The sequence below is a fragment of the Heteronotia binoei genome, chromosome 19, assembly GCF_032191835.1.
Source record: "Heteronotia binoei isolate CCM8104 ecotype False Entrance Well chromosome 19, APGP_CSIRO_Hbin_v1, whole genome shotgun sequence".
In the NCBI taxonomy this organism is placed as follows: domain Eukaryota; kingdom Metazoa; phylum Chordata; class Lepidosauria; order Squamata; family Gekkonidae; genus Heteronotia; species Heteronotia binoei.
The window spans coordinates 4996123-5023466 of NC_083241.1; the positions used below are offsets into that span (position 1 = coordinate 4996123).

The 27344-nt window shown below is 50.5% G+C and overlaps 1 protein-coding gene across 1 annotated transcript; it reads left to right on the top strand.

Annotated features, from left to right (window-relative positions):
- Window positions 1-2786: 2786 nt before the first annotated feature.
- HACD3 (3-hydroxyacyl-CoA dehydratase 3) lies at window positions 2787-26350 on the top strand. Its single transcript, XM_060259752.1, has 11 exons — window positions 2787-2943; window positions 5598-5640; window positions 8906-8979; window positions 13847-14011; window positions 15086-15137; window positions 16759-16869; window positions 18051-18178; window positions 19543-19655; window positions 20854-20960; window positions 22537-22668; window positions 24048-26350. Exons 1-11 carry the CDS (start codon window positions 2851-2853, stop codon window positions 24122-24124), a joined length of 1095 nt encoding a protein of 364 aa, XP_060115735.1. The 5' UTR covers window positions 2787-2850; the 3' UTR covers window positions 24125-26350.
- The last annotated feature ends 994 nt before the right edge of the window (window positions 26351-27344 follow it).

Sequence of the window (27344 nt, forward strand, 5' to 3'; positions counted from 1 at the left end):
ATTTTGTTTTGTAGGTCAGTTTTAAGGTGTATATGTCAATGTTTACAATGCAAAAGGTGTTTCCTCCCCCCCCTGAAACAGTCAAAGAATAAAATGGTTCTATTTAAACTTTTACAATGGATCAATAAAAGTGAAAATAATCTTTGCAGCTGTTATTTTGTTCGCAGTTTCTATGGAGGACAAGTCATGTCGATTCTTCTGCGTCCATTGGCAGGTTTAATAGGACCTCGGTAACCCTAACTGTGCTGAACCCTAATGTTTCCAGACCTGTGACATTTTCCCCTACACTGAAGCTGGCATAGGACTCTGTTTTGGGGGGAGATAGGGGCTCTGAACGTCTGTAGCCCCTGCAATTACACACCCTCATCCTTTCCCATTTTTATCTCCCTTTGCCCTGATTCAAGCACAACACAAAAAGACCCAAGTGTGTGCCAGAAGAAATTCAAGAATCATCTCCCTCTGCAGGTTTCAGTGTGCCTACTGTCCACTTAGGTTGGCCCATCTGACATCAGGGTTGCCAATTCAAGAAATATCTGGGGGACTTTGGGGGTGGAGCCAGGAGACTTTGGGGGTGGAGCCAGGAGACTTTGGGGGTGGAGCCAGGAGCAAGGTTGTGACAAGCATGACTGAACTCCAAAGGGAGTTCTGGCCATCGCATTTAAAGGGACTGCACAACTTTTAAACGCCTTCCCTCCGCTGGAAATAATGGAAGATAGGAGCACTTTCTTTTGGGGCTCACAGAATAGTACCCCGTGGTCCAATCTTTTTGAAATTTGGGGGTTTGGAAGAGAGGGACTACTATGCTGCAGATTTGGTGCCTCTTCCTCAACAGCTATAGAAAAATTGCGGAGACCTTCAGGTCCTTGGAAATTGTGTCTTGCTTGGCTTTTTGAATTTTCTAGTAAATCCCAAGCCTGAAGGAATTGTTGAATGAAACAGGAAATGGGATAGTCCTGTCGCATTTTACCTTTCATGTGATTGAAGCAGCGGCACATTCTCCTGTGAAACTGGATAATGAACTTTTTTTGTATGAGACTGTGTCCTGTTTTTAAGGTCAATTTATTTATTTATAGTCCGGCCTTTCCCGTAATGGGCTCAGGGCAGATTATAACATAATAGAACAATTAAAAATCCAACAATAAAACAAAACAAGCCAATAAAACAGCGTGGAACACAGAACTGAACCTAGGACCGCCACACCTGTCAGACTTCGGTCTGCTACCCATAGGAGGAATCCTATACAAGCATGGCTCTGTCTACGTCTTTCAAGCAAAGGAGAACTGAGACAGTGGACTGTAAAGTACTACCTTACAAGAGTGGTGTGAAATAACATTTGGATTTTGAAAGCACTACCTTACAAGAGTGGCGTGAAATAACTTTTTGATTTTTCTATGGACATTTAATGAATTTTGGTTTGCGATGATAATATAATTGCATCATTATGAAAGAAATGGCTTAAGCATTTATTTGCAACATAAAAAAGCCGTGGTTTATTTCTAGTGTTTGCTAATCAGCACACTGCAGTTTCTGGTTTGCCCAATCCCCAGGTGGGGGGCAGGGGATCCCCCGGTTTGGAGGCCCTCCCCCTGCTTCAGGGTCATCAGAAAGTGGAGGGGGGGCTGGGAGGGACATGTCTGCTGGGCATGCCATTATTCCCTATGGAGACTGATTCCCATAGGGAATAATGGAGAATTGATCTGCGGGTATCTGGGGCTCTGGCGGAGCTGTTTTTTTAGATAGAGGCACCAGATTTTCAGCATAGCATTCAGTGCCTCTCCTCAAAACACCCTCCAAGTTTAAAAAAATATTGGACCAGGGGATCCAGTCCTATGAGCCCCAAAAGAAGGTACCCCTAGCCTTCATTATTTCCAATGGAGGGGAGGCATTTAAAAAGTGTGTGGTCCCTTTAAATGTGATGGCCAGAACTCCCTTTGGAATTCAATTATGCCCCTGGCTCCACCCCAAAGTCCCCAGATATTTCTTGAATTTGACTTGGCAACCCTATACAATAAAGGTAAAGGTAGTCCCCCTGTGCAATCACCAGTCATTTTCGAGTCTGGGGTGACGTTGCTTTCACGTTTTCACGGCACACTTTTCGGGGTGGTTTGCCATTGCCATTCCCGTGGCGCAGAGTGTTAAAGCTGCAGTCCTGCAGTCCTAAGCTTTGCTCACAACCTGAGTTCGATTCCCGGCAGAAGCTGGGTTTTCAGGTAGCCGGCTCGAGGTTGACTCAGCCTTCCATCCTTCTGAGGTCGGTCAAATGAGGACCCAGCTTGCTGGGGGGGAAGTGTAGATGACTGGGGAAGGCAATGGCAAACCACCCTGTAAAAAGTCTGCCGTGAAAGCAACGTCACCCCAGAGTCGGAAACGACTGGTGCTTGCACAGGGGACCTTTCCTTTCTTTGCCATTGCCTTCCCCAGTCATCTGCACTTCCCCCCCCAGCAAGCTGGGTCCTCATTTTGGAAGGAAGGAAGGAAGGCGGAGTCAACCTGGAGCCGGCTACCTGAACCCAGCTTCCGCCGGGATCGAACCCAGGTGGTGAGCAGAGGGCTTGCACTGCAGCACTGCAGCTTTACCACTCTGCGCCACGGGGCTCTTTTTCTTATACTCTATATGCGTTGGTCAATTTTGGTCTCCCCGGGAGATTGGCAACCCGAGCCCAGCCCTCACCAACCGCGGCGCCTGCGCACTCCAGCCCTCGCCGCGCTCCTGCCGGGGAAAGAGAGACCTGCCCGGGCCGACGGAGGAGCAAAGGGGGCCGGACCGCCCGCCTGCGCCTGCGCCTGGCGCTCTTCAGCCCGCCTGCTCCTTCCTCCCGCGGCCGCCCGTCCAGCCTGGAGAAGGGAAAGATGCCGGGCGCCAGTGGCAGCCTCACCCCGCAGGTGCACTGGGCGCAGCGCCACCACGAGCTCTACCTGCGCGTGGAGCTCAGCGACGCCCAGGTGAGCCCCCCGGCCGGATTGCGGCCTCCCCTTTGCACCTGCTGCCCTTTGCAAGAGGACGCGCTTGGCTGGCGGCCTGGGCTTTGCATGGCGGGGGGGGGGACTAGAAACTGCCCCCGGGATTGGGGGAGGCCTAGAAACTATCTCCTGGGTTGGCTGCAGGGGAAAGAGAGGCGGGGAGGTTGGCGGGCCAGAACCTGCGTGCCCCCTTTTGCAAGAGAACGCGTTTGGCTTGAGCTTTGCAAGGCGGGGGGGACTAGAAGCCGCCTCCGGGGCTGGGGAGGGGGGCTAGAAACTGCTTCCTGGGTTGGTTGCAGGGGACAGAGGGGAGAAGGGAGGTCGGGGTTCCGGCACCTGCGCGCTGTCTGCAGTGTCGGCCTCTGGGAGGAGAGGTGGGCTTGGGCTTGGGCAGGTTGGGGGAAGCAGCCCCCCCCCCGGTGTGGGGGACGTGTTGCAAGTTGCTCATCTGCATATCCTAGAGCCTTCCCACATGGTTTTTCCCGCCCCAGTCCCTGGCTTTCTTGGGTGCATGCAAACTGCCAATCCCCAGGTGCTGCCAATCCCCAGGTGGGGGCAGGGGATCTCCCGGTTTGGAGGCCCTTCTCCCTCTTCAGGGTCATCAGAAAGCGGGGGGGGGGGGAATGTCTGCTGGGCACTCCATAATTCGCTATGGAGAACGATTCCCATAGGTTATAATGGAAAATTGATATGTGGGTATCTGGGGCTCGGGGGGGGGCTGTTTTTTGAGGTAGAAGCTCCAAATTTTCAGCATAGCATCTGGGGACTCTCTTCAAAATACCCTCCAAGTTTCAAAAAGTTTGAACCGGGGGGTCCAATTCTGTGAGCCCCCAAAGAAGGTGCCGCTGTCCTTCATTATTCCAAAAGGAGGGAAGGCATTTTAAAGGAGCGTGGTCCCTTTAAATGTAATGGCCAGAACTCCCTTTGGAGTTCAGCCGTGCTTGCCTCACCCTTGCTCCTGGCTTCGCCTCCAAAGGCCCCAGATATTTCTTGAGTCAGACTTGGCAACCCTAAGTACCTGGAAGGCAGCCGCAGCCCTGTTTTGCAGGGGGGGTGGAAGGCTGGGCCCTTGGCAAGGGACTGGGGAGGGGGCACCCTAGGACCTTGCTGGCAACTCTCCATGCTGTGCCTGCCATCTCTCCCCCCCATCCCCCCCCCACCATTCCAGCACCTGCCATTTCCCAGTGCACCCTTTTTAGGACAAGGGAAGCTGGAGTTGTGTTCCTCCCACCTGGACCCCAAAGCTTCTTTGAGGCTGGCAGCAGTTCCAGTCCTGAGCCATCCCCCTTGCAAGACAGGTTGCCACTTTCCAGGTGCAGGACTGGAGAGCTAGCAGAATGACAGCGGCTCTCCAGAGACCCCTTACCGTAGAGCAGGGGTGTCAAACATGTAACCCCGGGGGCCAGATCAGGCCCGCAAGCAAATGTCTGTTATGTCAGAACGAAACGTCTGGAAGAAAAACTTTCTCCAGTAGAACATGGCACTTGAGCCCGAAAGATTCTACAAACTCTAATGTCTGTTATCTGCTTCCTTTTCCCTCTCTTGTTTCTTTCTGTGTCACTGCTTGCTTTGCCAGGATTTCTCAATTACACAGGAAATACAGAGCAAAGCCTCTGTTTTTTTCCATTGGCTGAGGCTCCTCCTTTGGGGAGAAAGTGGGGGGGGGAGCTTGCTTTGATACTGACCACAATATTACAAGATTGCTAATACTTTGTGCATGTTTTATTTTAAGTTTTTTTTTTTTTCAAAAAAAAATATTTTAATTGTGTTTCCCGTGTCGTTTATAACATCTCTCTGCTAGCTGGCATTACATTTTTTGATGCACATAGCCTAGCTGGACAGGGTCCCATTTATGTCTGATCCGGCCCTGGTAACAAATGAGTTTGACGCCCCTGCCCTAGAGGAAAGGGCTGCTTTAAGGCCCCTCTCTTAGCCCTGCCCCCAAATTTCCAAGAATTTCCCAATTTGAAATTGGCAACCCCACATCAGGCAACCAGAGAGAAAGGGACTGCATATAGCAGCTGAAATCTGCTTTTCTCACATGTGCTTTTGCATTTTAAATTTCAGCAAACCAGTTAAAGCCGGTTTGATGCAGTGGTTAAGTGCCCGGACTCTTATCTGGGAGAACTGGGTTTGATTCCCCACTCCTCCACTTGCACCTGCTGGAATGGCTTTGGGTCAGCCAGAGCTCTCGTAGAGCTGTTCTTGAAAGGGCAGCTTCTGGGAGAGCTCTCTCAGCCCCACCCACCTCACACGGTGTCTGTTGTGGGCGGGGGGAAGGGTAAAGGCGATGGTGACCAGTCTGAGACTCTGAGATTCAGAGTATAGGGCGGGATATAAATCCAACATCTTCTTTCTTCGTCATCTTAAAGTACCAAACTGAGCAGCTCCCAGTTTTGTACCCCAATTTGCTTTCTTAGATATAGCTGAACCCTAATATTCTCCACAGTGCGGGGGGAGGGGCCCAATGCAGCTTACGACATCCTCCCTCCTCTCTTCCATTTTATCCTCACAACCACCCTGTGAGGGAGGTGAGGCTAAGAGGGTGTGGCTGACTTCAAAGCCAGAACAGGGATTTGCACCTGGATCTGACGCTCTCCCCCGTGCCGGTCTCAACCTTTCCTTTTGCTCTGCAGGATCCGGACATCACCATTACAGACAATGTGCTCCATTTCAAAGGTAGGCCACCTGTGGTGTTTTGCTGTTGTTTTCCTGTGTTTGTTCCTTGGGAAAAGAAGTGGGGAAGTACAGCCCTCCAGGGGTAATAGAATCCTAGAATCACAGAGTTGAAAGGGATCTCCAAGGTCATCTAGTCCAGCCCCCTGCACAATGCAGGAAATTCACAAGTTCCTCCCCTCCACATATCCCCAGTGACCCCTGCAGTCTCCAGGCCCAAAAGATGGCAAAAAACCTCCAGCATCCCTTACCAAACTAGCCTGGAGAAGAAATTGCTGCTTGACCCCAGAGTGGCTATCAGCATTTCCCTGGGCACGTAAGAAGGGGCCATGAGGACTAAGCACTGATACAGCCCTTCCCGCCCTCCTTCCTGTCATCTGCCTAATTCACAGGATCCGCATTGCTGTCAGGTGGCCACCTAGCCTCTCTTTAAAAACCTCCAAAGAAGGAGAGCCCGCCGCCTCCCGAGGAGGAAGCCTGTTCCGCTGAGGAATATATGTGTTCCAGAACTTTGGTCGATCCGAGCAGTTTGATTCCTGAATTTGAGCTAGCTGTCCTGTCGCCCTGGGATTGGACGTAGATATATTTCTAGGCTGCCGGTTTTTTTGGAGCCCCGTGAACTCACTCTATAAAATTAAAAGCTGGCTGACCGGGCGGTAGCAAGCTTGTAAAGTGTTTTACATATATTATAAAAATTAGAAAGTAATCATGTAATAAGCTGCCAAAACACTATGTCCTTTTGGGGAAACAGATATTTACATGAGGATTAGAAACTTGGATCATTCTTGTCTTTGAAACAACACAATGCTTGCCCGGCGTCCGGTTCTAGGGAAATATTTCTGTGTGCAGAACCTCACATTTGAATATGCCAGTGAAAACGTCCTGACGGGTCCAACTGCAAGTAAACGGGAATTTTAGAACAGGAACTAATATTCTGCTTGGCAGGGTTGTGAATTCCTGTGCAAATGCAGCCATTGCCTGAACAAGTAGGCAAGAGAGCTCCCATACGGAGGTTGCCATACATCTGTGGGATGGCAGGATTCTCCGCATCACATTTGAGTGTACTTGTATTGTGTTGGAAGGGCATGCGGGGGGGGGGGCAGTCTGGAGTTTCCTTGGAAGGCGTGCAGGGGAAATAAACGAAATGAAACGAAAGAAACGAAATGAAACAAGTTGATGGGGTGTGAACTGGCAGAGACTGACCAAGAGAGAGATCTTGGGGTCGTGGGAGATAACTCACTGAAAATGTCAAGACAGTGTGCGTTTGCAATAAAAAAAGGCCAACGCCATGCTGGGAATTATTAGGAAGGGAATTGAAAACAAATCAGCCAGTATCATAATGCCCCTGTATAAATCGATGGTGCGGTCTCATTTGGAGTACTGTGTGCAGTTCTGGTCGCCGCACCTCAAAAAGGATATTATAGCATTGGAGAAAGTGCAGAAAAGAGCAACTAGAATGATTAAAGGGCTGGAACACTTTCCCTATGAAGAAAGGTTGAAACGCTTGGGGCTCTTTAGCTTGGAGAAACGTCGACTGCGGGGTGACATGATAGAGGTTTACAAGATAATGCATGGGATGGAGAAAGTAGAGAAAGAAGTACTTTTCTCCCTTTCTCACAATACAAGAACTTGTGGGCATTCGATGAAATTGCTGAGCAGACAGGTTAAAACGGATAAAAGGAAGTACTTCTTCACCCAAAGGGTGATTAACATGTGGAATTCACTGCCACAGGAGGTGGTGGCGGCCACAAGCATAGCCACTTTCAAGAGGGGTTTAGATAAAAATATGGAGCATAGGTCCATCAGTGGCTATTAGCCACAGTGTGTGTGTATATATAAAATTTTTTGCCACTGTGTGACACAGAGTGTTGGACTGGATGGGCCGTTGGCCTGATCCAACATGGCTTCTCTTATGTTCTTATAATTTGGGGTCCCGGTATGTGAGGGGGGAAAGCAGGGAACCCCAGAGATGATGAGACGTGGTCCTTGTAATCCTCTGCACAGTTACACCCTAGCTAAACCTGTTGACTTCAGGGGGAATTAAAAAGGTAAGCGTGTGCAAGCACCAGTGGTTTCCGATTCTGGGGTGACGTCGCATCGTGACGTTTTCACGGCAGACTTTTTTTATGGAGTGGTTTGCCGTTTGCCTTCCCCAGTCATCTCCACTTTCCCCCCAGCAAGCTGGGTACTCATTTGACCGACCTCAGAAGGATGGAAGGCTGAGTCAACCTTGAGGCGGCTACCTGAACCCAGCTTCCACTGGGATCGAATTCGGGTTGTGAGCAGAGAGCTCGGACTGCAGTACTGCAGCTTACCACTCTGTGCCATGGGGCTCACGGAAATTAGAAAGGTGTAACTCTGCATAAGATTGTCTCCTTGGGTCTTCTGAGCTGTGGATGGATTGGATGCTGTGCCCAATTCTCACAGCTGCTGGCTTCTCCTGGATTTCTCTTGTCACGTGATGCATCTCTGTTTTGTCTCTGCTGCATCCTTAAAAAAAACCGAAAAACCAACTTTTGGGCCAGCGACCTTGAGAATTTATCTGAGAGCAAAAAAAACGTGCTTTGAAGAGGGGTGGGAGGGGTTGTGGACATTTAGACCCAAGTTATCCCTTCCACACAATTCTATGGGCTTTTTTTTAAACTTTGATATAAAAAGACACCAAAATAAGCAGGACAGCCATTTACAGTAGCACCTGTATGTCCAGGTAATTCCTACCTTTTCTCATTTTTTCATACAACATAACTTGACAGCATTCTCCCTGTATAATAGGAGTGGCCAAACTGTGGCTCCATCACACATATTTTGTGGCTCTTGAAGCCCCCACCTCCCCACTGGCCAGCGTAGAGAAGGCATTTGTCTCTTTAAATCAATTATCCAAGCCAAGCCAACTGGCAGCTTGGAAAATGCATTTAAAGTTGATTTCTTTCCACCTCTCTCTCCCCAGTCTTCCTTCCTTCCTTCCTTCCTTCCTTCCTTCCTTCCTTCCTTCCTTCCTTCCTTCCTTCCTTCCTTCCTTCCTTCCTTCCTTCCTTCCTTCCTTCCTTCCTTCCTTCCTTCCCTGCCTACCTCCATCTTACATTTATTCTGTGTGGCTCTTACGTTACACAGAGCTGTGTGACTCTTACGTTAAGCAAGTTTGGCCACCCCTGCTATATAAGGTAGCTAAACGTTTAGACGAAGCTTTATAAAAACAGAGTCCTGTTTTGTTCCCCCCCCCTCACCTCCAATGTTTGTAAAACCTTTACCAATGCTCCTGTTTTTCTAGCTCAGGGTCACGGCGCCAAAGGCGACAATGTGTATGAATTTCAAATTGAGTTCCTGGAACCCGTGAAACCGCAGGTATGGATCTCAGCTTCTTGCTGTACCTCGTTCATCAAAGGATTGTTTTGCGTGGCGACAGAAGAGCCCCCATCTAAGGACGCACATTTTCCATCTGTTTTTGAGAATCGAGATGCAAGTCCATTTTAAACTTGTGGGATGTGTGAGGCCTGAGGTTGCGCAAGTGTGTGTATGCAAGCATGCCGTGGCACTTGTGTGAGTGGAAACCACCGTGCTATGCAGGCAGGTCGACACTCTTTCCTGTGCAAGAGTGAAGATCATAGAATTATGGAGTTGGAAGGGACCTCCAGAGTCATCTAGTCCAACCCCCTGAACAATGCAGGAAACTCACAAACACCTCCCCCTAAATTCACAGGATCTTCATTGCTGTCAGATGGCCATCTAGCCTCTGTTTAAAAAACGCCCAAGGAAGGAGAGTCCACCACCTCCCGAGGAAGCCTGTTCATAGAATCATAGAGTTGGAAGGGACCTCCAGGGTCTTCTAGTCCCACCTCCCTGCACAATACAGGAAACTCACAAATACCTCCCCCTAAATTCACAGGATCCTCATTGCTGTCAGATGGCCATCCAGCCTCTGTTTAAAAACCTCCAAGGAAGGAGAGCCCACCACCTCCCGAGGAAGCCTGTTCCACTGAGGAACCGCTCTAACGGTCAGGAAGTTCTTCCTAATGTTGAGCCGGAAACTCTTCTGATTTAATTTCAACCCACTGGTTCTGGTCCTACCTTCTGGGGCCACAGAAAACAATTCTCCTCTGTTGTTTCCTAGCAACAGAGTTCAGTGTTCGGCTGCCTAGGCTGTTTGGTCATGTGTCAGAGGTTCATAAATTGTCCATTGGCTACCTGGATTCCCAAGCGATAGGTGACACGCTTATCTCCCCTGACTTCCCTGCAAGGAAACTCTCCCAGGAAGGTCCAAGAACACTGTTGTCTTGTGTTCGAGTCTGCAGAGCAGGCCACAGCGCCACAGGTTCTTTTCAGGATTCTAGCGGGCTAGCCCGATCTCATCAGATCTCCGAAGCTAAGCAGGGGCGACTCTGGCAAGTACTTGGATGGGAGAGCTGCTTGGAATACCAGCAGTCAGGAAGACTGGGGCAGGCTTTATATTCAGCCATCTCTCTGAATATCTTCCAGGCCCCCAGTAGGGGGTCAGTCGCCATGACTTCCAGGTGCAGACGCACACCCTTTTTTTCTTCTTAAGGGATTCTAGGGAGAGCAAGAGCCAACAACTCACACCCCAGGTTAGATTTGCACATCGAACATGCCTGTTATGCACAGTGGTGTACAGTATTAGTGACTGGAAATGACCCTGTTAAAACAAAAGCCATCTTTCCCCCACACCCGGAGGAACTAAGGAAAAGCTGTGAGGTGTAGTGTTTAGAGAAGGGGTGGCCAAACTGTGGCTCGGGAGCCACATGCGGCTCTTCCACACATATTTTGTGGCTCTCAAAGCCTCCACCACCCCACTGGCCAGCTTGGAGAAGGCATTTGTCTCTTTAAATCACTTCTCCAAGCCAAGCCAACTGGCGGCTTGGAAAATGCATTTGAAGTTGCTTTCTTTCTACCTCTCCCTCCTCCAATCTTCCTTCCTTCCCTCAAACATCTGATATTCACGTCTTGTGGCTCTCAAACATCTGACATTTATTCTGTGCGGCTCTTACGTTAAGCAAGTTTGGCCACCCCTGGTTTAGGGTGTTGAGATTGGGATCTGGGAGGCCGAGTTTGGAAACCCTTCTTTAAAACGTAATTTAAAATTTGGAAGCACTTCAAAGCAGGCACGGGAGGTGGGGGGGGGGAACCCAATTGGATTGCATCACACATTTAATATCGAGACTGGAAATTCTCGTCTTTCAAGTACATCTGAGCATCAAAGCCCCATGAGAGAAGACAGCCAGGGTGCCAAGGCAACAGTGCAAGTGCCTCTTCTCTGACATGGGAGTAAAGTCACCATTTGAATGCATCTTCCTCAGTAGCTCTAAAGAACATGCACCTGAATCCCAGCTCAGTGGCTTCCCTTTTTAGCAGCATCTGCCTCACTCCAGGCTCTTTTTGATGGGCCCCCTACATAGAATCATAGAGTTGGAAGGGGGACCTCCAGGGTCATCTAGTCCAACCCCCTGCACAATGCAGGAAACTCACAAACACCTCCCCCTAAATTCACGGGGTCTTCATTGCTGCCAGATGGCCATCTAGCCTCTGTTGAAAAACCTCCAAGGAAGGAGAGCCCACCACCTCCCGAGGAAGCCTGTTCCACTGAGGAACCGCTCTAACCTTCAGGAAGTTCTTCCTAATAGAATCCTAGAGTTGGAAGGGACCTCCAGGGTCATCTAGTCCAACCCCCTGCACAATGCAGGAAACTCACAAACACCTCCCCCTAAATTCACGGGGTCTTCATTGCTGCCAGATGGCCATCTAGCCTCTGTTGAAACACCTCCAAGGAAGGAGAGCCCACCACCTCCCGAGGAAGCCTGCTCCACTGAGGAACCGCTCTAACCTTCAGGAAGTTCTTCCTAATAGAATCCTAGAGTTGGAAGGGACCTCCAGGGTCATCTAGTCCAACCCCCTGCACAATGCAGGAAACTCACAAACACTTCCCCCTAAATTCACGGGGTCTTCATTGCTGCCAGATGGCCATCTAGCCTCTGTTGAAAAACCTCCAAGGAAGGAGAGCCCACCAGCTCCCGAGGAAGCCTGTTGCCACTTGCGCATACCTTGCAGGCTGTGTTTCCCCTAAGCTGAGTTAGTGTGAGCTAGCTCACAGTTTTTTTCACCTCTGGCTCACACATTTTTTGTCTTAGCTCTGGAAAAATTGCCCCAAAGCAAGTTAACTTATGCAACAGCTCACAACTTTAATGCTAGTAGCTCACAAAGTAGAATTTTTGCTCACAAGACTCCACAGCTAGAAACTCCAGACTCAGCATTTCAGAAACCAAGAGGCTGTGATTTTAGTGCTGATTAAAAGAGCTGGGTTTTATTTGTTTGCTTAAAACATACATAAGCCGCCTCTCTCCCTTGTGGAACTCAAGGTGACGTGGAGTATAATTCAGAGATTATAAAAAAGCATAATAAAAGCAGCAGTTATTAAAGTCCATAAAAGCAATAATTTAAAAACTCCAGACTGCCAGTAAATATCAACTTAATCAGTCAAATGCAGTCCTAAATTAAACTGTGTTCAGCTGCCTCCTGATGATTGACTGTGAACGGTCTAGGCGCACCTCCGTGGCGCAGTGTTCCATATCGTGGGGCTGCTGCTGAGAAGGCCCTGTCTCGTGTGCCCATCAGACAAGCTTCTTTGATTGGTAGAATAGTGATGACGACGATGATATTGGATTTATATCCTGCCCTCCACTCCGAATCTCAGAGCAGCTCACAATCTCCTTTCCCTTCCTCCCCCACAACAGACACCCTGTGAGGTGGGTGGGGCTGGAGAGGGCTCCCACAGCAGCTGCCCTTTCAAGGACAACCTCTGCCAGAGCTGTGGCTGACCCAAGGCCATGCCAGCAGGTGCAAGTGGAGGAGTGGGGAATCAAACCCGGTTCTTCCAGATAAGAGTCTGCACACTTAACCACTGCGCCAAGCTAGCGATGAGGGACTCTGCATGCAGTCTTAAATCCTCAGCAGGAACATGTGGGAGACGGTACAAGCCTTTCAGTCATGTGGACGATACCCCTGGCTTGGCCCCTGAGCATGCATTGCAAAAGGAGTGCATGGGTGTGCTTGCGGGCATGCAAGCCCCGGCCTAGTTAATGTAATTAGGTGGCTGCGGGTGTGTGATCCAGGTTGACCAACGGCACATTACTGGGTCACCTGCACCAAACAGAAAGCACCTTTGGCAAACAGTGTTGGAGTCTCAAAGTGGTTTACAATCTCGTTCCCTTCTCCACCCCACAACAAGGCTCCTGGGAGGTAGGTGGGGGCTAAGAGATCTCTTTTGAGAGCTGCTCTTTCAAGAATAGCTCTGACCCAACTTGTGACTGGCCCAGGGTCACCCAGCAGCTGCATGTAAAAGAGTTAGGGTTGCCAATCCCCAGGTGGGGGCAGGGGTTCCCCCGGTTTGGAGGCCCTCCCCCCGCTTCAGGGTCGTCAGAAAGCGGGGGGAGGAGAGGGAAATGTCTGCTGGGAACTCTATCTCCCTATGGAGATTTATTCCCATAGAAAATCATGGAGAATTGATCCGTGGGTGTCTGGGGCTCTGGGGGGGCTGTTTTTTGGGGGTAGATGCACCAAATTTTCAGTATAGCATCTAGTGCTTCTCCCCAAAATACCCCCCAAGTTTCAAAAAGATTGGACCAGGGGGTCCAATTCTATGAGCCCCAAAAGAAGGTGCCCCTATCCTTCATTATTTCCTGTGGAAGGAAGGAATTGAAAAGGTGTGCCGTCCCTTTAAATGTGATGGCCAGAACTCCCTTTGGAGTTCAATTATGCTTGTCACAGCCTTGATCTTGGCTCCACCCCCAAAGTCTCCTGGCTCCATCCCCAAAGTCCCCAGATATTTTTTGAATTGGACTTGGCAACCCTGGGAAGAGTGGGGAATCAAACGTGGTTCTCCCAGCTTAGAGTCCACTGGTCTTAACCACTGCACCAAACAGAAAGATGTTCAATCCTTCCCCCCCCCCCCTCCAGACCTCCACTGTGCCCCAGATGACTAACGTGGACTTAAGTCATCAAGCAAAATACTTTTAAAACAACAGGGACTAGTAACTTGGCACAGATTTATTGGCAAAGCTGATGTCCTGTTCACGGAATGACGGCACGTGACTGCACCGCCTGGTGGAGCTGTTCCGCCCTCAACGTTTCTCCTGTCGCTTTCTCGTGGTCAAAGCCAGCGCCCCTTCTCTCACGCCGGGCGCTGTGTGGTTCCATTTTCTAGCCTGTCTGCAAGGTGACCCAGAGGCAGCTGAACATCACTGTGAAAAAGCAGGAGAGCCACTGGTGGGAACGGCTGACCAGGCAGGAGAAGCGGCCGCTCTTCCTGGCACCTGATTTCGACCGCTGGCTGGATGAGTCGGACGCCGAGATGGAGCTGAAAGCCAAGGTAAAGCCTGGCCCACAAGCCCAACTGACTGCATGGCGTGTGCGTGTGTGGAGCAGAGGTCCATCAGTGGCTATTACCCACACTGTGTATCACACATTTCAGTGTGTGTGTATATATATAATTTTTTTGGCCACTGTGTGACAGAGTGTTTGACTGGATGGGCCATTGGCCTGATCCAACAGGGCTTCTCTTATGTTCTTATGTGACACAGAGTGTTGGACTGGAGGGGCCATTGGCCTGATCCAACAGGGCTTCTCTTATGTTCTTATGTGACACAGAGTGTTGGACTGGATGGGCCACTGGCCTGATCCAACAGGGCTTCTCTTATGTTCTTATGTGACACAGAGTGTTGAACTGGAGGGGCCATTGGCCTGATCCAACAGGGCTTCTCTTATGTTCTTATGTGACACAGAGTGTTGAACTGGAGGGGCCATTGGCCTGATCCAACATGGCTTCTCTTACGTTCTTATGTGACACAGAGTGTTGGACTGGAGGGTCCATTGGCCTGATCCAACATGGCTTCTCTTATGTTCTTATGTGACACAGAGTGTTGGACTGGAGGGGCCATTGGCCTGATCCAACATGGCTTCTCTTATGTTCTTATGTGACACAGAGTGTTGAACTGGAGGGGCCATTGGCCTGATCCAACATGGCTTCTCTTATGTTCTTATGTGACACAGAGTGTTGGACTGGTTGGGCCATTGACCTGATCCAACAGGGCTTCTCTTATGTTCTTATGTGACACAGAGTGTTGGACTGGATGGGCCATTGGCCTGATCTAACATGGCTTCTCTTATGTTCTTATGTGTGTGTGGGGGGGGGTCGCCATTGGCTCTCTCGAAGCTCCAGCAACCAATAGAAGAGAAACATTTTTCCAGAATGTTTAAGAAGGAACACTTTTACTTGATTTGGTGGTTTGGAACCCACAAGAAGCTGTGGGGTGGAATGGCTTCTTTTGGGGGAGAAAGCCTGAGGTGCAGGGAGGGGGAGCTGAAATTGTCTCCACATCCTGCTCAGAAAGTTTGTGGGAATAGCTGTCCTAACTCTTTCCCAAACCCTCTCTCTGATTTCCAGGAAGAAGAAAGAATCAACAAAATCAGCATTGAGAACAGAACTCCTAAAGACCGTAAGCCTTCTGAAAAAAAAAAATATTATTGTTCTCAGCAGCAGTTTGGAGCAAAATGTTGCAGTAAACAGGATGCCTTCCTTTTTTTCTAGGGGTGACAACTGTTGCTTGGGAAATCTCTTGAGATTTAGGGGTGGAGACTGGATCTCCGCAGGGTATAATGCCACAGGGTGTAAATAAAAAAACCGCTAAGAGACACCATAAATTTTAAACAACAAAACAGTGTAATGTAGAGGTCAGTGGTGTCCTGACAAAGCTTGCACGTAGAACTTCAAATAGACCAAGAGCATGTAGCAAAAAGACATTCACAGAAGACAGTTCAAAAACAGTCTTTCCAAGGAGTAACAATATCCCAGTATTTAGTTTGTGGAACTAAAAGAAGCCCTTCCAAAGACGTCTGTTCTAGATATCAAGATGTTTCATCCGTCTTTCTTCAGTCTGGAGGCTTATTTGTCGCTGGAACCCAATCTTTACAATACGTTCACAGGAGACCAACAAGGTTCAGAACACGTCTGTCAGATTTCCAGGTTCTACATGCAAGCTTTGTCGGAACACCACTGACCTCTACATTACACTATCTGGTTGTTTAAAATGTATGGGGTTTTTTTATTTGCACAGCTGTACACTAAGATCACTATAGAGTTTTGCTAATCTCCAGGTGGGGACTGGAGATCTCCCACTATTATAACTGCTCTTCAGGCAAGAGAGATTGGTCCACCTGGGGGAACCACTGCTTTGGAAGGTAGACCCTGTGGCATTCTGCCCCATTCTCCCCTCCCCTGGCTCCACCCTTAACATCTCCAGGTACATCCCAATCCAGAGGTAGTGACCCTATTTTAGAAGGTGGGCTGAGCTAGAAGAAGATGATGATATTGGATTTATATCCCGCTTTCCACTCCGAAGAGTCTCAGAGCGGATCACAATCTCCTTTCCCTTCCTCCCCCACAACAGACACCCTGTGAGGTGGGTGGGGCTGGAGAGGGCTCTCACAGCAGCTGCCCTTTCAAGGACAACCTCTGCCAGAGCTATGGCTGACCAAGACCATTCCAGCAGGGGCAGGTGGAGGAGTGGGGAATCAAACCCGGTTCTCCCAGATAAGAGTCCGCACACTTAACCACTACACCAAACTGGTGGGACTGTTGCTCAGTAAGATTTCTGATTTGTCTTTGGAGATTGAATCAGCTGTGCAGATTTTTGTTTTTAAAAATTAGCTCCGCCCCCGCTGAGCAAGAGCGGCTTCCCACTAGCGTTATGCTGCTCTCACGCTCCTCTTCTCCTTAGGGCTTCCGTCGGATTTCCCAGTACCTGCCCCGGAGCTGCAACTCGTTTTGCCTTTTTCGCACGGCAAACAGAAACTGGTTTTTAGAGGATCTCGTTTGCTGCGCGGAAGAGGCAGTTGCAGCCCCGGGACAGATAGTGTGAAATCTGACAGAAGCCCCACGGAGAAGAGAAGTGTGAGAGTGGCGTAAGGCAAGTGGGAAATCGGTCAGAGCTTTCCGCTTTGTGGCTGATGGTAAGCTTTGGCAGCCGTTTTGCGGCTGTGCCCACAGGACTGGATCAGAATTCCAAAAATGCCTTGGATCCGTGGCCTGCCCTAATGGGTTCTCTGATGGGTTTGCAGCATTCCGGCACCTGAAGAGAGGCTACCTGTTCATGTACAACCTGGTGCAGTTCCTGGGATTCTCCTGGATCTTTGTGAACATGACGGTTCGGCTCTTCATGCTGGGGAAAGGCAAGTCCGGTTTCCTCTTCTTCTTCTCCCTGGGAGCTGCCAGGAGATATAGAATTGGATCGAGAGTTCTGATGCATGTATCATCTTGGACCAATGTTCGACCTTCATTCTGGCAGCTCCGTTTGGTCCCCAGCCCCCAGGTAGACAAAAATGGGGCCTCAGTTATACGCAGGGCTTTTTTTTTTTTTGTAGCAGAAACGCCTTTGCGTCAAGTGTCTTTGCTGTGTTATAACATTTGCACGGTAATAGTGCTCTGTGCTTGCTGTAAAGAACTCTCTACTATGTAGCAGAAACAAAAGTTGCACCCCCACCGTCTGAGACACCACCAGCTGCCTCAAGGTCATCTTTATCTTGTGGCAAGCACAACCATAATTCCAAACTGTCTGCACTTAACTTTTCTGTGAGAACTAACTGCTCTTGAAAAGGCAGGCTTCTAGAGCACGGGTGGGGGAACCTCCATCCCGAGGTCACTTGGTGTGGTCCTCGGGGATTGCTGGACCGAACCGAGCCACGTGGCAGCCTCCCTGGGGCCCGGCTGGCCAGCAAGGATCATGAAGCCTAGCCGCGCTGTGCAGCAGCCTCCCCAGGGCCAGGCAGGGATCACAGGGCCCAGGTGTACTGTGCGGCAACCTCCCTGGGGCCTGGCTGGCCAGCGAGGATCGTGGGGCCCAGCTGCGCTGTGCAGCAGCCTCCCTGGGCCAGGCAGGGATCACAGGGCCCAGATATACTGTGTGGCAGCCTCCCTGGGGCCTGGCTGGCCGGCCAGAATTGCTGCGAGGCCCGGAAAAGTTACTGTCAAGTTTGCACTTGATTATCTCAGATGGTGTGGCCTAATATGCTAATATTAGGGGATGTGGTCAATTCCTATTGGGCTTTTTCTACAAAAAAGCCCTGGACCTATGCATTTGCCTAGGGTGGCGGGCCGTGTGTGTGTGTGCCTGATTAGGTTTCTCCCCACATGACTTCAAATATTATTTGCTTCAATTTTGCCGGCCTGAATCGTTCTCCCTTGGCAGAGCACTGTTTTTTAAGTTGATAATTTTTAATGGCCCGTGAATGATGTTATAAATATCCATATGGCCCTTGGCAGAGGAAAGGTTCCGTTCTAGAGGTTTGACGACGGTCTTTTCTTTTGGCTGTTTATCCCACTCGTGCTGAAACCGAACGGGCTCCTTTGGCAGATTCCTTCTTTGATACATTCCACACCACCTCGGACATGATGTACCTGTGCCAGTCGCTGGCCCTGATGGAGATTGTGAACGCCTTGATCGGCCTCGTCCGAGCTCCTCTGGTCCCCATTTTGCTTCAGGTAGGCTCCGTGGAGGGAATTTGGAAAGCCCTGGCTGGACATTGGCTTTGGAACAGGGACTGATGTTTTGAAGGGACTAAATGGCCAAGGAATTAACATCGTTGCTTTCTAGTCGCTTTACCCCAGAACCTGCCTCAGGCAAGAGTGTATCTTGGCCTTTCTTCCGTAAAGCCCACCCAACATTGCCCTCCTGGGTGGGGGGCAGAGTGTAGCGTAGAATCTTTTGCTTTCACACACGCGATGAATAACACACTTTCCATGCACTCTCCAACTGGATTTCACTGTGGGAAATGGCAAAATCCGCTTGCAAAGGGCCACTAGAGCAAGGGTTTCAAACATACAGTCCAGGGGCTGAATCACACCACCAGAGGGCTCCTATCGGGCCGCCGAGCAGCTGGCTGTCATCTGCTTCCTTCTCCCTCTTTCTTGCTTCCTTCTGCGTAACAGCTTGCTTTGCAAGGCATGCTCAATTACACAGGAGCTACAGAGCAAAACCTCTGTTTTCTCCAGTGGCTGAGGCTCCCCCCTTGGGGAGGAAGAGCTTGTTTTTCCAGGATCTTTCAATCGCACGGCAAAGCTACTGAGCCAAGTCTCTCTTTCTTCTATTGGCAGAGGCTCTTCTCCCCACCCAGTCCCCTCAGGAAGGAAGGAAAGAGCCAGAGCTTCCTTTGCCCTGTTCCCTGGATCCCATGGGAGGAATGCAAAGAAAGTCCCTTTAAGACCAATGAGTGCTAATATTTTAAGCGTGCTTTCAGTTTTCAAAAAAATCTATATTTAAATGTGTTTGCCTGTATCCTTTGTAAAGTTTATAGCTCTGCTACCTAATCTTAAATAGGCGCACACAACCCAACATGACCCGGCCCAACAAAGTCTCCTTTGTGTCAGATCCGGCCCTCACCTGCGCCCTGCCCACCCGGTTCTGCGTTTTATTTATTGCTTTTACTGTTAATTTGAAATTGGTGTTTTAGCTTTGATATGTAGCTTTTTAGCCTTACTTTTATGTGTTGTGATCCGCCTTGAGCCCGTTTATGGGGAAAGGCGGACTACAAGCCTATTAAAGAAATAAAAATAAATAAATGAAATCACAAACCGCGTTTGATGCCCCTGCACTAGAGCGGATCGTTCATTGGGTGTAAAAGCCTTCCGTCCTGCTGCTCCCTCGTCATTTCTTGTCAGCCCCCCCAGAGACCACTCTTGGGCATGCAGTGGGGGCAGCTGCTCCAGCTGTTTCCACTTATGCAGGCCTGTCCTCCAATGCTCCTGCTTTTGGGCAGCATCAGTGAACTCCAGAAGTATCCCTGCCCAGCATAGAACTTTCTGCAACTGTTTTTTTGTTGTTGTTGTTTTCACCCCTTCCTCTGCAGGTCTTTGGGAGGAATTTTATTCTCTTCATTGTCCTCGGAGGGGTGGAGGAAATGCAAAGCAAAGCGGTCGTGTTCTTCGTCTTCTACATCTGGAGCATGGTGGAGATATTCAGGTGGGGGGGGGGTTGTTTTGCGGTGGTCAAGGCACTCGAGCAGTTTCTGTCAGAGCTCTCTCAGCCCCACCTCCTTCACACAATTGTCTGTCGTGGGAAGAGGGAGGGAAGGAGATTGGAAGCTCCTTTGAGACTCCTTCGGGTAGCGATGGGCGGGGTATAAATCCAATCTCTGCTGCAATAAACCCAATGCATTTTTTGGTTCCTTGGAGAAGGGAACATGGCTCAGTGACAAGAGCGTCTGCTTTGCACACATAGGGTCGCAGGTTCAGTCCCCGACATCTCCAGTTTATCAAAGATTTCAGGTTTTCACGGCTGGCAACATCATTAGGGTTTGTAGAATCTTTCCAGCTCAAGTGCATTGCTCACTCAATGCACAGCAGCCAAGAAGGTCAGAGCGCCTGCTCCGGCTGCAACGCCACTGAGGATGTTCTCCGCAGCCGAGAACGAAACGTCTGGAAGGAAAACTTTCTCCAGTAGAACACGGCACTTGAGCCCGAAAGATTCTACAAACCCTAATGATCTCCAGTTTAAAGTATCAGGTAGTAGACGGACATGACAGACCTTTCCTTTAGACCAGGAGTGCCAAACATCTGCCCTAGAGGCTCACTCAGGCCCCCAGAGGGCTCCTATCAGCTTGTTTTGTCAAGGCTTGCTAATCGCACAGGAGCTACAGAGCAAAGCCTCCGTTTTCTCCATTGGCTGAGGCTCCTCCCTTGGGAAGGAAGGGGGGGGAGGAAAGAGCTTGCTTTGCCAGGCTCTCTCAATCACATAGCAGAGCTATTGAGCCAAGCCTTCTGTTGGCTGAGGCTCCTCCCTCTCGTGGTCCCCTGGGGAAGGAAGGAAAGAGCCAGAGCTTCCTTTGCCCAGTTCCCTGGATCCCATGGGAGAAATTCAAAGAAAGCGCCTTTAAGACCGACGAGCGGTAACGTTTTAAGCATGTTTTAAGGTGTTTTTTTTTAAAAGTCTTTAATTGTGTTTGTGTCTTTATAAAGTTTATATCTCTGCTATCTTAAGTAGGAACACACATGGCCTGGCCTGACAAGGTCTCATATATGTCAGATCCGGCCCCCCTAACTAATGAGTTTGACACCCTTGCCTTAGACCGTGGAGAGCCAGTCTGAGTAGACAGTAGTGCGTCCCTGGCTGCACCAAGAGTCTGATTCAGCATCAGGCAGCTTTGTGTGTTCCTCTCCAGGTACCCCTTCTATATGCTTTCCTGCATCGACATAGAATGGAAAGTCCTGACGTGGATCCGCTACAGTATCTGGATCCCCCTGTACCCTCTGGGTATCCTGGCGGAAGGTACGTGGTCTCTTCCGCTGCAGGCTGGAAAGCGGAGACAGCTTCCGAAAACTGAGATTCAGGGCAGGGGCTTTTCCATGCTGGGGTTTGTGGTCACTCTGTGCTCCGGCTGTAAGAGTGTAAGAGCCAGTTTGGTGTAATGGTTAAGTTCACGGACTCTTATCTGGGAGAACCAGGTTTGATTCCCCACTCCTCCCTTGCAGCTGCTGGAATGGCCTTGGGTCAGCCAGAGCTCTCTTATCTGGGAGAACCAGGTTTGATTCCCCACTCCTCCACTTGCAGCTGCTGGAATGGCCTTGGGTCAGCCAGAGCTCTCTTATCTGGGAGAACCGGGTTTGATTCCCCACTCCTCCACTTGCAGCTGCTGGAATGGCCTTGGGTCAGCCAGAGCTCTCTTATTTGGGAGAACCGGGTTTGATTCCCCACTCAACCACCTGCAGCTGCTGGAATGGCCTTGGGTCAGCCATAGCTCTCTTATCTGGGAGAACCGGGTTTGATTCCCCACTCCTCCACTTGCAGCTGCTGGAATGGCCTTGGGTCAGCCAGAGCTCTCTTATTTGGGAGAACCGGGTTTGATTCCCCACTCAACCACCTGCAGCTGCTGGAATGGCCTTGGGTCAGCCAGAGCTCTCTTATCTGGGAGAACCGGGTTTGATTCCCCACTCCTCCACTTGCAGCTGCTGGAATGGCCTTGGGTCAGCCAGAGCTCTCTTATTTGGGAGAACCGGGTTTGATTCCCCACTCAACCACCTGCAGCTGCTGGAATGGCCTTGGGTCAGCCATAGCTCTCTTATCTGGGAGAACCGGGTTTGATTCCCCACTCCTCCACTCGCAGCTTCTGGAATGGCCTTGGGACAGCCATAGCTCTCTTATCTGGGAGAACCGGGTTTGATTCCCCACTCCTCCACTTGCAGCTGCTGGAATGGCCTTGGGTCAGCCAGAGCACTCTTATCTGGGAGAACCGTGTTTGATTCCCCACTCCGCCACTTGCAGCTGCTGGAATGGCCTTGGGTCAGCCATAGCTCTCTTATCTGGGAGAACCGGGTTTGATTCCCCACTCCTCCACTCGCAGCTTCTGGAATGGCCTTGGGACAGCCATAGCTCTCTTATCTGGGAGAACCGGGTTTGATTCCCCACTCCTCCACTTGCAGCTGCTGGAATGGCCTTGGGTCAGCCAGAGCACTCTTATCTGGGAGAACCGGGTTTGATTCCCCACTCCTCCACTTGCAGCTGCTGGAATGGCCTTGGGTCAGCCAGAGCTCTCTTATCTGGGAGAACCGGGTTTGATTCCCCACTCCTCCACCTGCAGCTGCTGGAATGGCCTTGGGTCAGCCATAGGTCTTGTAGGTGTTGTCCTTGAAAGGGCAGCTGCTGGGAGAGCTCTCTCAGCCCCACCCACCTCACAGGGTGTCTGTTGTGGGAGAGAAAATATAGGAGATTATAAGCCGCTCTGAGTCTCTGCTTCAGAGAGAAGGGCGAGGTATAAATCTACAGCCTTCTCACATTTGCACGCATTTGGTTGGGACTGTGAGCTCTTTGCTGTCAAAGCCCTGATCCCTTCTTTCTCTGCCTCCAGCCGTCACCGTCATTCAAGCCATTCCAGTCTTCAGCAACACCGGAAGGTTCAGCCTCGCGTTGCCCTCTCCCCTGAGCTTCACCCTTCCGTTTTCGGTGGTTCTGCAGCTATACTTGGTGGCCTTGTTTCTAGGTGAGTTTCGGATCAAGCCTCAAACGCACCACTGGCTGGTTTACAGGGGTGCAAACTAGACCCCTCTGCCTAAAGGTTGGCCCCAAGGGAAAAAAGCGGGGGGGGGGGCTGTAGCCCACCTGTGCTTCCAGCTTGCCAGTTGGGGGGTGGGGGGTTAAGCATGTTGGACTAGGGACTGGGAGGGAAAGGAACGGTCCCCTGTGCAAGCACCAGTCGTTTCCGACTCTGGGGTGACGTTGCTTTCACAACGTTTTCACGGCAGACTTTTTACGGGGTGGTTTGCCATTGCCTTCCCCGGTCGTCTACACTTCCCCCCCCCAGCAAGCTGGGGATTCCTTTTACCGACCTTGGAAGGATGGAAGGCTGAGTCAACCTCGAGCCGGCTACCTGAAAATCTAGCTTCCGTCAGGGATCGAACTCAGGTCGTGAGCAGAGCTTAGGACTGCAGTACTGCAGCTTTAACACTCTGCGCCACGGGGCTCTTAGGGACTGGGAGAGCCAGGTTCCAATCCTGACTCTGCCCTGAAAGTTTGCTGGGTGACCTTGGGCCAGTCACGCACACTCGACCTGACCTTCCTCACAGGGTGGTTGTGAGCAAAAACCCCCAAAATACTAAAACAGAGGAGAGGTGAACAGTGTAAGCTGCTTTGGGGAGAAATGTGGGGTATACATGAATAAATTATACCTCACGTTTTTTTCTTGGACACAGTGGCGGCTACAGAGAGCAAATTGGGATACAAATACTCACAAGCCCATTACTTAGGAAAAGGAAAGGTCCCCTGTGCCAGCACCAGTCGTTTCCAACTCCAGGGTGATGTTGCTTTCACGTTTTCACGGCAGACTTTTTACGGGGTGGTTTGCCATTGCCTTCCCCAGTCCTCTACACTTTCCCCCCAGCAAGCTGGGGACTCATTTTACTGACCTCGGAAGGATGGAAGGCTGAGCCTTCCTCGAGCCAGCTACCTAAAAACCCAGCTTCCGCCGGGGATCGAACTCAGGTCTCGTGAGCAGAGCTTAGGACTGCAAGTACTGCAGTTTTAACACCCCGCGCCATTACTTAAAGGAGATACAAATAAATTTTCCACCAGGCTCCCTCAGAAATCAAACTTTTTATTTGCGCCATCTTCTCTGAAGATGGCGCAACCCAAAGCAGCATCCAGCCTCTTCCACGACAGCCCTTTGAGGCTGATTCAGCTGGGGAAATGGGTTTGACCCGGTGAAAAGCAGCCAGCTTCTGGGACAAAGGGAGGAGGCAAACCTGGGTCTCTCGGTCCCAACCCGACTCTGCTTGCACCTAACTCTTGTAAGCCGTCAGCTGCCTGAGGAAGAGCTGATGGGTGCAGACGCCTTTTCAGCTTGCCTTTACCATTTCCTTCCAGGGCCGTTTGTCAACTTCCGCCATCTCTACAAGCAACGGAAGCGACACCTCGGCCCCAAGAAGAGGAAAGCCCACTAGGCCTGGTCTCTGGCACCGCTTTTCCTGGGGGGAGGGTGCGGCTCTCCCACCTTTGGTGTTTTACTTGTCCCGTTGACCTGAACACCGTTTTTGTACAGCCCTTTGCCCCCAGCCTGGTTCTTTCCCCCCTTCTCTTCGCCCTTCAGTGGCTCAGTCGGGCCGCTCTCGGATCCAGTCGAAGCGAACGGCTCTGCAAAAATCAAATGTGTATTCTGCATACGTGCAAAAAAACAACAACAACCCAGTAATAAAACAGCACATGGTAGGAGGGGGTGCAAAGGCTTTCCAACTAGAGTAGCTTTTTTTTTTACTCTTTTTGTGCCCGGATAGCAGTTATAGTGGCAGGAATCAGTAGCCTGTTGTGCAGCATTCCCTTTCTCCCAACCACAGCGGAGAAACACCCGCCCACCCCCTTCCCTGTGTTCCTTTTTTCCCAAGATCCGGGAACTGGATGAAAATCATATTGATTCAAGTAGACAGTTCTGAAAGAGAATACTCCCCCCCCCCCCGCCCCGGGGTGCGTGTGGCTGGCTCCAGGGGGCCTCGGAAGCCCCCCCCCCCTTACAAACAATCACCAATTTGCTTTCAGAAGAAAAGAGCACTTTGGAGACCAACGACACTTGTGGCAGGGTCGCTGTTTCTCGTGAGTTACCTGAAGAAGCGAGCAGGGACTCACGAGAGCCAGTTTGGTGCAGTGGTGAAGCGTGCGGACTCTTACCTGGGAGAACAGGGTTTGATTCCCCGCTCCTCCACTTGCACCTGCTGGGATGGCCTTGGGTCAGCCAGAGCTCTCGCAGAGTGGTCCTTGAAAGGGCAGCTGCGGTAAGGGCTCTCTCAGCCCCACCAACCTCACAGGGTGTCTGTTGTGGGAGGGAAGGTGAAGGAGATTGTGACCGCTCTGAGACTCAGAATATAGGGCGAGATGTAACTCCAATATCATCATCATCTCCTCCCCTGCCACAAATTTTTGTTAGTTGTTTAGATGCTACTGGAATCTGGCTCTTGAGCTATTAGTTTGCTTTCAGAAGACAACGACAACATTGGATTTATATTCTGCCCTCCATTCGAGAGTCTCAGTGCAGCTCACAATCTCCTTTATCTTCCTCCCCCACAACAGACACCCTGTGAGATAGGTGGGGCTGAGAGAGCTCTCACACGTGCCCTTTCAAGGACAACTTCTGCCAGAGCTATGGCTGACCCAAGGCCATTCCAAGCAGATGCAAGTGGGGAATCAAACCCGGTTCTCCCACATAAGAGTCCGCACACTTCACCACTGCACCAAACTGGCTCACATAAGAGAAGCCATAATGGATCAGGCCAGTGGCCCATCCAGTCTAACACTCTCTGCCACACAGCGGCAAGAACCCAGGCGCAATCAGGAGGTCCCCCAGAAGCCCTCCCGCTGCTGCCGCCCCCGCAAAGCACCAAGAATGCAGAGCGTCGCTGCCCCAGATCAGAAGTTTTCTTATCAACGTGATTTCCCCCATTCAAGAACAGGTCTGCTATTCACTGTGTTATGAAGACTCGAAAGGGCCAAAAGCAATTAGGTTTGAAAATCAGGGAGTTCCACCACTCTAAGAGAAACACACAGGTGCAGAATCTACCCCCAATCCTTCCCATTACTAGTACTACAAAGGGGAGGGGGTGTCAAGTTTTAGATGTTACCCAGCAGTGTGTAGATGGAGGGAGGGGTGGTAGGGGGATTCCACTACTGAACGTGCGAGGGGGGCGAAAAGCATTAATGCTGTCCCGCCTAACACAGATCTGTATCGGGGTCACGGCATACTACTTTACTGCAGAGATGCCGTTAAGTGAGACTCTCGCTTTTCTGGGAGGAACTGATCTTCTTGCCTCATCTGCTTCAGTGGCAATGAAAAAAAAAGGATGCAAAAATCACAGGCGGTGACGCGGTCATTTGCTCAATAGCTTTTGGCCGCCCAGCCCTGGAGTGCAGCACGCGGGGAACCAAGAGGGCCAGACCTTAGCAGTTTTTCCACCAGCGCACGAAGAAAGTGCTCCTTTTGATCCCCCCCCTGACAATTTTAGTGAAAAAGCCGTGCAGGGGGGGCTGCAGGAAGGGTGGGGGGATGCTGCTGGGTTCGCTCCGCCTTGCACTAGCAGGAGAACTTGCAGTCCACGGTGGGGGCGCTTGACGCTGGTCAAATCTGCACTTACTAGTCTTTCCAAAGGCAAGCAAATGTATTTCTAATAAAGATTTTAAGAACATTCTTTTGGCCTTTGTACCTCTTTGGTGATGGCGGAGGAGAGTGTTACAGATCCTGTGGACCGCCAAGACGACAAGTAAGTTGGGGGGGTCTGTATCAGACAGAGCCTGAGCTCTCCTCGGAAGCTAAAAGGACTAAACTGGGTGGCCAAACTGCGGCTCTTTCCCACATATGAACATATGAAGCTGCCTTATACTGAATCAGACCCTCGGTCCGTCAAAGTCAGTATTGTCTACTCAGACTGGCAGAGGCTCTCCAGGGTCTCAAGCTGAGGTTTTTCAAACCTATTTGCCTGGACCCTTTTTTGGAGATGCTGGGGATTGAACCTGGGACCTGCTTACTGAGCAGATGCTCTACCACTGAGCCACCGTCTGTTTTGTGGCACTCACTGGGCAGCCTGGAGAAGGCACTTCTGTCTTTAAATCACTGTCAAGCCAGCCAGTGGCTTGGAGGATGTGTTTAAAGTTGCTTTCCTTTCCCATCCCCATCTATTTTCGTTAATTTCCTGCTTTCAAACATCTGATGTTACTTCCGTGTGGCTCTTATGTTAAGATATTGGATTTATATCTCTCCCTCCACTCCGAAGAGTCTCAGAGCGGCTCACAATCTCCTTTCCCTTCCTCCCCCACAACAGACACCCTGTGAGGTAGATGAAGATATTGGATTTATATCCGCCCTCCGAAGAGTCTCAGAGCGGCTCACAATCTCCTTTCCCTTCCCACCCCCCCACCACAACAGACACCCTGTGAGGTAAATGAAGATATTGGATTTATATCCCGTCCTCCACTCCGAAGAGTCTCAAAGCAGCTCACAATCTCCTTTACCTTCCTCCTCCACAACAGACACCCTGTGAGGTAGATGAAGATATTGGATTTATATCCCGCCCTCCACTCCGAAGAGTCTCAGAGCAGCTCACAATCTCCTTTATCTTCCCCCACCCCCACAACAGACACCCTGTGAGGTAAATGAAGATATTGGATTTATATCCCACCCTC